The sequence below is a fragment of the Sinocyclocheilus anshuiensis genome, unplaced genomic scaffold, assembly GCF_001515605.1.
Source record: "Sinocyclocheilus anshuiensis isolate Anshui unplaced genomic scaffold, SAMN03320099.WGS_v1.1 scaffold1032, whole genome shotgun sequence".
NCBI lineage: Eukaryota > Metazoa > Chordata > Actinopteri > Cypriniformes > Cyprinidae > Sinocyclocheilus > Sinocyclocheilus anshuiensis.
Window position 1 is genome coordinate 494,359 of NW_015549638.1, and position 9,519 is coordinate 503,877.

Sequence of the window (9,519 nt, forward strand, 5' to 3'; positions counted from 1 at the left end):
TTGAGAGGTCTCGATTGGCTGAGTGTGATCAGCTGAAGCGGCGCGTCAGTGCGCTCTTGAAGCAGCTACAACTCACAGCCACAGCAGCGAACGCTCTCCAAACCCGGTTATACCTACATAGACTGCTTTCCGAAGCTCACCGTACACAATTTAAGCCATTAGCTTTCATTAAAACGGCGCTTTGATTTAATTTGCCTGAGGACGCTGGATATGGAGTTGGTTGGGTCTGTATAACAGACGCGGACAAAGCGGATCAGCTCGAGCCGAGATGAGCGCGACTATGAGCGGCTCTGGGTCAGCGCCCTGCCGCTTCGCACATTACTTCGTTATATGCGGAATAGACAACGAAACGGGTCTGGAGCCCGATGCTTTGGCAGGTAAGATTGAGTTATTGTGTATTATACATTGTAGCGTGGTTGTAAACGCACTACAGCAGGTATAATAAACACGAGCTAGCGTGCACTGATTTAGAAGCCAGGCTGCTTGAATCGTTATCCTTCTGATATTAGGACATTCAAATACATTTAATGTATTAATATGCTTGGTTGGGAATAGCAGACTCTAATTTGACAAGAGACCCTGAGAAATTAGAGAATTGCAGTGATTTTTGAGACATGGCATAGAATTTGCTACAAAATACAGATATCCGTGAATTGTATTGGATTAATGTTTAAAGTGTTCAGGTTTTCACCTATGTTTGTGTTCAATCTTCAGTTTTCTTACAAAATGTGTGTTTTTCCTTGCATACCGCTCAATTTATCAAAACATACAAAAATAACGTGGCAAACGTTTCTCACAAAACTGACAATTATAACATTAAATCCAATGTATTGAGACCACAGGATAGTTTCATATTCATTTTCACCATTTTAAGTCAGACAGGTCATATTGCAGTTGAGAAAATAAGCATATTTTTTGCATATCACACATTTATTAAATGCAGTAGCCATTTTGTTTTTCTGATATTGCTGGTTTACTGTATACTAGGAAATAGTTTCTTTGTGATGAGGAAAAGTATCTAAAATCTCAAATATTACCTTTACAATTTGTGTGACAGTGCTGACATGATGGTTCAGACAGAAAATATGAGCACAATTACTTACAATTATGACAAAAATGTAAACAGAGCCTGTGTAACCTTAATTAAACCCATAGCACATATAGTATCATAATATTTATTATTATGTTACATAACATGTTCTTTAGACACTCTCCTCATCCTATACTACCAGCTATAATTCTATTTTCTACTACCAGCTATGAGTATTTTCGTTCTGTGTATTTTTTGTTGCATTTACTATTCTTTGTTTGTTACTTATTGACACTATCCTTTTTCTGTTATTACTTATACTATGTTATGTATCTCTGTTTCCAGTACATAATTGTACCATGATATGCAACTGCAATCATGTCTATCCCCGGACTGGGCAAATGTCCACTGTCCACTTAATTTGATTAATTGATTGTGAAATGACTGTTTATGACTATGTGAATTGACTGTCTATTGTGTTACTGCTTTTGTACAGTGTCCTTGAGCTTGGGAAAGGTGCTATATAAATTAAACATATTATTATTAAATTAAACGCATTATTATTATTTAATTAGATATAGATGTACATAGAGATAGAGAGATGGATGGATAGATAGATGTAGATGATATTGTTTGATCATAGATAAATCAATTTAATCCCTAATTACCTAAATTAAGAAAAGAACATGAAATCAATTATGTTCCCAATCACCCAATGTTCTCTGAAACCCGCTGTATCTGTTAGACGAGGGATTGGATCAGTTCAGTGTTTAAAGTTGCCTCAAAGCATCAATAAATACGATCATCATTATCCTCATATTGACTGTCTGAATATTTTTGGTTGTCTCATAGTGGTGTCAAATCCTTGCCTGGTATCTGATGATATCTCTATAAATGGGCTTAATTGTGTTGTTGGCATCCTGGGGGAACATCTAATAATAGTGGTCACTGAGGGGAGAAGGCTAAATCAGACAGTTTTGAGGACTCAAGATGTCAAAAAATTGGAAGAAAGACGCGATTATTATGTTTTTTTTTCTTATATAAATTATCATAATTGTTCATTTATTCACACACACACACACACACACACACACACACACACACATACTATTTAAACTTGTGTTTTTGAGAGATGATGGTGGTTGGTTTGATTGATGTTATCATATTGGTCTTATCACAAACATGCATCTTAAAGGTTATTGAACTTAAAGGTTTTAAAAGATATCACAAAGTACTGTGGTTCAAAGTGACTTGCATTGAGCAATCAATCAGTGCTGGGCAGCGCACGTGACGGTCACTACTGATCATTTTGATTTCAATCACTCATACTGTGATTGGTATCAACAGATGACTCTCAAATGACTTGATCTGCTTGGCTTGTATCTGATATTATGTACCTTGTGTGGTGAGTTTTTGGCACATGGAGCCTTGTGTTTGCACTAGTTGTCTTATATGCGATATGCACATTTCTTGTAACCTGATTTGTAAGCACAACAGCTTTTGCCAAGAGTGCAAGTGTAATTGTCAGAGAAAACATGGCTTCCAAAAGCAACTGCTACTTGTAATCCCAGTAGCCAGTCTGTGTGCTCTTACCCTGTTTTTCTCCAATCTTTGTCTGGCCCTGTTTTAACAGATGTGCTGATTGCTCTACCTTTTTAAGGCCTGGCACAGTTTAACAGACTGCTGGTGAACGGTGTAAAGAGCTAAGCTGCATGTGCGTGATGCTCCCGTGGATTAGTGTTGCTTTAAACCGAGAGAGTGCAGAGCAGGCCGTGTGGGATCACGTCATAATGATGAACCTGCTTAGAGCTTCTATTTTTGCTTTCAACAGAGATTTTTAGAGAAGTTTAGTTCTGCTTGTAAAAATCAATCAAATAAGACACATATTATCAAATAAAGGCATATCCGTCCTGGGAAATGCAAGTTAAACTCTTATCCACAGCTGCGAAATCTGAAATCCTTTTAGGTTTATACCGGTTTGTAAAAACTATGTTTTGATAGGATTCTGGTTTTAGGCCTATATTGAAATTGTGGCTGATACAATACTACTTGATACAATCAGTTGATAAATGATTAATGGCCAACATTCAAATTCTGTACTATTTTCTGTAATTAAATAAATACACTTAAATCTAAAATCAACGAGTGAATTAAGGCATCAAAGCATTATTATAATGTACATACATTATGAAAAACATACTTTTTTGAGATTTTCTTAAAAGGATAAATTTAAGTCTTATTAGTGTTTTTAAAGATTTAATGCTTTGAATATTAGATGATGGCATCATTATTATAAACGTAAAAACAGAAGGAAGGTATATGCACAGTTAAATATCAAATGTTGACTAATATCAAAAAAAGGGGAAATTGAGACATTTGTGATATTTTAGTATTATTTAAATACTAGTGTAGAATTTATTTTTAAAAATATTTTTATTCATGTATTAATTTTTATTCGTTTTCTATATTTCTACATAGCTTTGTTTATTTCAGTTTTAGTTTGACTAATTTTACATCAACTTTGTAAACAAAACAATTTTCATTTAAGTTTTTCATCTAATATTTAGGCCTATATTTTATTTTATTTCATCTTATTTCCCTTAATTATTTGTGATCGTTTTAGCACTGAATTGAGACACATCTAGAGACTTTGGAGCATTAAGCAACCACATAGCCTTGTCGACAGCATCTTAACATCATAGCAGCACCACTCAAGAATATCTAAAAATCTGGTTTGTAATGTTTGTACAGAGAAAAAGCCTGTTCTCTTTCAGCGGATCCGATTTTTCGCAGTGAGATTGGTCTGGTTCCCCAGATAAAGTTCATCACGATTAAACAGTTTGAGCTTGATTAATTTACCACTGTGTGTGTCCAGTGCCATCAGGGATTGGATTTTATCAGCGTCCCGGGTTGCTCAGATAAGCCATGTGAACTCACACTGTGTGTAGCATTGTGAGATGCTTCATGTGAGATCCATGTACAACATAACCTTTGTTGAAGATTATCCTACTGTTCTTGTTTGATCAATATCGAGTGTTTTGAAAAGCCCCCTCGCCCCACCCCATAGCACCTGTGTTCTCTGGTGGCCTAGTTTCTAAAGGTTAGCTTTGGTTGCACCTCCTGTGAGAAGATGAGAACGCTCATTTGTAATTCAAACCACTTGAAGATGGAAAGAGCGAGAGATTGTTTTCCTGATATATTTTTGGCCCTGTTTCCTCGCTTCCATTGTTCAAAACACACACTTCCTGCTGGATACCTCAGCGTGTTTATGCATGACTGAATGTGCTGCCGTCCAATACCAGAGGAGCCCTGCACTCATACGACCGATCTCCCCCTTCCCTGGGCTTTTCCGCATAATCATCTCTGCTGGTCACCCTTTCACTGGACTGTTTGTGTGCATTCTGTTTCTTGTTTTTATTTAAGAGGCTGTTTTGACTGTGTCAGGGTTAATTGAAGTGATATTTCATTACACCGATGCACTGTGGCCCCTCGATTGGTGTCATTTGGAGTTGACGTGCCTCCTTTCCTTGATGGCAGAGGCTTGTTAATTATGTGGTTGCGCTCTGCTCTGATTACTACAGTTGCCATTTTTCGAGTCAACTTGTCATCCTCTGTGAAGCCAAATTGTAGTAGACTGTTTCCACCTCACAATTTGAAAAGAATGTTATTGCATCTTTATCTTGCAGTGCAAGTAGTTTTGTTTCTCATAGTTGCAACTTTATATCTCACAATGCGACTTTTATATCTCGCAAATGGAACTTCTATTTTGCAACTTTTTATCTAGCGAATAAATTTTTTCCCGCAGTGCGGCTTTCTATAGTATCTCGTAATTGCCACTTTTTATCTCGTAAGGCAGCTTTGTTTCTTTTAGTTGCACCTTTATATTCAAGAGAAATTGCAAATTCGTCTAAAAAGGTGGCTTTGTTTTTTGGACTTGTGACTTTGTTTCACAATGTGACTTTGTCAAGCAAGGCGACTTTGTTTCTTGTATTTGTGTCTTTGTCTCACAATGTGACTGTCTCACAAGGTGACTTTTTTTCTTGTAGTTGTGTCTTTGTCTCACAATGTGACTGTCTCACAGGGTGACTTTATTTCTTGTAATTGTGACCTTATTTTTTTGTAATAATTTGTTTCTCCTAATTGTGCTGGGGTGACTATTTCTTTTAATTGCAACTTTATAATTTGTAATTGTAATTTTGTATCTCACAATGCAACTTTATCTCTTGTAACTGCACTTTTTCTTGTAGTTGTGACTGTATCTCACAATGTGGCTTTATATCACACAGCGGCTTTATTTCTAGTAATTGCGACATTATATCTAACAGTGCAACTTTGTTTCTCCTAATTGTGCATGGTGACTTTATTTCTTGTAATTGCAACTTTATATCTCAAAGTGATTTTGTTTCACAGTGCATCTTTGCATGTTACAGTGTGACTTTATTTCTTATTGTTTATGACTTTATTTCACAATTTAACTTCATATCTCACAATGCAACTGTCTTATTGTAAACTTCCTCAAAATTACTTCCACAAGTGATTTGGGGTAAACAAGCTGCACTACTGGCCATCTTTCATGTTTTTTTCTCTGTTTATCTTTCGTTTCTGTTTATTTTCCAGACTCATTCTCATTAGTCAGTTCTTGTTCAACTCTGGATGTTTTTAGTTTCTTGGAGGGCTTGTCAAACACTTTCTAGGCACATATTATAGGCCTAAGGGTGTCATGTATGTCCTCTGAGTGGAATAAAAATAAAGACTATAAATAGGCCTCTTGTGTTTGACTCTCTGAGAAGAGGATTGCTACATGTCAAAGAAATTGCTTTCCCTCTGTGTTTGTCGCATTGTGATTGTGAACAATAATAACCAAAGGAAATGAAAACATGAAACACAAAATTTGAATCATAGTTGTGCACATGCATACATCTTTATGCTCTGGTGATTTGCACTTTTATCATGATTTCAGTTCCCTACAAAATGTGCCGCACCTACAGACCTTGCATCTTGTGTCTCACTTGATGTGCCATGCATCAATAAAATGGGTTTTCCTGCTTTGGCAGAGGAAGATATTTCAATCTTTGATGTACTAGCCTGTCTCCATTGTTCACACCTCTACCTAAAGAGGGGATTTGTCTCTTGAATTACCTTCATTTACTGAGGATTCGACACCATGAACGGTCATTAACAGTGAATCGCCGGTGTCTGGTCCCCTTGATTTGGAGTGGTGCTTTTTTAAACTGTATCGTCACCATTTAACTTTTTTAGTGGTCCCTAAACAAGTCCCTTGTAACAAGTACTTCGACAAACAAGATGCTGAGAGGTACATTTTACCCAGCCAGCAGTGTGTCTGCCGTTAGTGGTTTGTTGTCTAGGCAGTGACGTGAGTCATACAAAAACTAAATACATGGATTCAGAGCGGAACGCAATACCAAACTACTTGTACTTCTGAAATCCCTAGTTGCGGTTAATGTTCTGCAGTTTTGCATGCATTTCAAATGGTTTTATAAGATTTTTGTGTAAATTTGAAATAAAATATTAAATGATGCACTGATATAGAAGTCTGATAGTTTGTGTAACTAAATAAACTAAAATCAGTATCAAAACATTGTAATTTATATGTATGAAAATTTGATTAATTGTGACATTTCCTAAAGATTTACTGTTTTATTTTTAATTGAATTGAATTTATATCCAATATCAATCTATACTGCAATATAAAACACTGGGTCGTTTTCATTTTGTATGATACAAGACTTCAAACATACCCGCTAAAGCTGGTGAGGTCTCATAAAAAAGCTTCTAATACTTCAGCCTAGACGAGACTTGCAAAACCTGGGTGTCAAGTGGTACATTGTTACATTGTGGCCACATGACGTGTCTCCGTTCATTGTTTCTTAATGACGCTGGCCAGCTCGTATTGTGATTGCAGGCAGAGACACAAGGCAGTAGTGGACAGCTATAAAGACTGAGCACTGGTTCCTAGACCATCTGTCTGTGAGCACCAGCGTGGACATGGGGACAATGGCTATGCTAATGTCGCAGCACCTCCCTAGCTTCCCATTGCCTTTTTCCTTGAATAAGCCTGAATTGGGGAAAAACAGGTCAAAAGCTAGTGCTGTGTTGCTGAACCTTTCCTCTTCCGTTCCTATTTTCATTCTTTGTCCACCCTAGGGTATTTTAAACTCAATGTTTGGTAACACTTTAGTATAGGGACAATTCTCACTATTAACTAGTTGCTTATTAGCATACCTATTATTAACATATTGGCTGTACTTATAAATATTTAGTACTTATAAAGCACATATTCTGAATTTGCATGACCATATTCTACATCCCTAATCCAATACCTAAATTTAACAACTAGCTTACTAACTAGTAATAAGCAGCAAATTAGGAGTTTGAGGCAAAAGTCGTAGTTAATGGTTTGTTAATATCGAGAATTGGACCTTAAAATAAAGTGTGACCCAATGCTTCATAATCTTCATATTCCTACTTTTTCAGTTTCTAATGTTAATCTACAACCCTTAACCCTGCATTATTTTGAAACACAGGTAAAGTAGTTCAGAGTCATGCTTTTACTCTGCCCAGTACTTTTTAGACTGCTTATGAAGATCAGAGATGGTGGGAGGGGGTCTGTAAACCTGTTAGCATAATCTGCTCAGAGACTCCGTACAACTGTAATCTGCCTTCCTCTTAATTTCAAGTAAAGCTCAGTGATGTGTAGTACTGTATTGCAAACATGAGATTCACATTTTCACAACTTGTACCTGTAGTTTAATTGTACTGTGACTATGTAAAAGCTGAAATATATAAAACATGTTTCAAGTATTTTTAGTGGTGAAATTTACAATATTTTTTAGATGCATTGACATTTTTTACTTTGTTTTTATTTATTTTAGTATTAGTTTTTTAATTTTGAATTTTCTTTGTTATTTGGTCTTTTGTTTTTTTGTTTGTTTGGTTTTGTTTTGTGTTTCGATTCGTTTGTTATTTGGTTTTGTTTTTGATTAGTTTTTTTTGTTTCGATTTTTTTATTGCATTTTGTTTTGTGTTTTCAACTCTCTTTGCAACATTTTAAAGAGGGTATTTTCTGTTCCAACAACGCCCCTGTACACAAAGAAAGGCCCATAAAAATTATTTACTAAGTGTGGCGTAGAATAAAACCAAAATAAAACCAAACCCATCACACAACATCAGTGCCTTACATTACTGATGATGTTGTGTCTGAATGGAAGCAAATCCCTGCATCCATGTTCCAACATCTAGTAGAAAGCCTTCCTAGAAGATTGGAAGCTGTTATGGCAGCAAAAGGAGGGATTAATGCTATGACATTAAATGAAATGTTCAGCAACACACAAGAGTATCAGTGATGCACTAATGTTGGGTAATGACCTGCTGTCAGTTCACCCCAGATGTGTTCAATAGGGTTTCAAGTCCAGGTTTGTGCAGGCCAGTTTTCCACACCAAATTTTAGTGCACAAATCTGTATTAAGAGTTTGAGTCCCACTTTATATTAGTTGCCTCTGAACACTTGTATGTACACAGTAAGTGCAGAGTATCAAATTATTAATTTAAATGTTAGTATATGTTAAAGAAATTGGGTCCAAAGATTGTATGGTGCATCATTAAGATGCTTGTTCTCATAGAAGTGGCTGGTGTCCATATGTGTTAATTTCAAGGTTAACACATTTATACATTAAGCCATATAGTGCATATAAGGGATGATTATGTCAGTCAAGAACTTTTAAATGCATCTGGGGGGCAGTTTGTCTGCTTTGGGTGAATATCTGGGTGAATATCTGTCATACGTATCATTGCTCTAGATGAGAGCTGTTTAAAGCTCTCTGCACAGAAGCTGGTGGCATAGTGCCGAATGGGCAATATTTGTCATAACTTACTGAGTTATGTCACGGGCGCAAAATCCACTTACATAACATCTAGGGATGCACCGATACTGGTATCGGTATCGGGTCCGATACTGAGCTCCTGTACTCGTACTCGTTAAAATGCCCCGATACCAAACGCCGATACCAAACGCCGATACCACACCGCATGTGATAAGTGCCATATTCAGACAAAGAAATACCGACAACAGACAGCAGAATGGGGTTATTAGAGATTAAAGATGTCTACGAAGTATATGTATGCAATGAATATAAAACATTCAGTATTAATGCCTGTATAGCTGATTTGTGCCAGCTGATGAGCAAAGCACGCTGAGTGGATTGAGCGCGGCTGCGCAGATGTGTGAGCTTGTCTAGTGAATACCCCTTTCTCACAGACATCACTGGAAAGTTTGTAGTTCGGTCGGATATGTCAAAAAGGTGCAAGTAAAACAATGCACAAGTTACTTAATGGTAGGGAGGGAGGGAGAGAGAGAGAGCGCACACTTCTGTTGTGTGATCTTTATTGATGTTCGCTCACTTAGCACGGATCATTTGGATTAAAGCTAAATCGTAAATATAAGACAATTTATAGGGGCATTCACTATAAAC

At 36.6% G+C, this 9,519-nt stretch overlaps 1 protein-coding gene across 5 annotated transcripts in view; it reads left to right on the forward strand.

Annotated features, from left to right (window-relative positions):
- The window catches only part of LOC107659847 (DENN domain-containing protein 5B), a 38,915-nt gene continuing 29,396 nt past the window's right edge, over nt 1-9,519 (forward strand). For 3 of the 5 annotated variants that reach the window (XM_016448922.1, XM_016448923.1, XM_016448924.1), the window contains exon 1: nt 1-377. In XM_016448922.1, the coding sequence (XP_016304408.1) occupies nt 269-377 (109 nt within the window). In that variant the 5' untranslated portion in view covers nt 1-268. The remainder of the gene's footprint in view (nt 378-9,519) is intronic. The other 2 variants (XM_016448925.1, XM_016448927.1) reach the window with 1 other exon arrangement.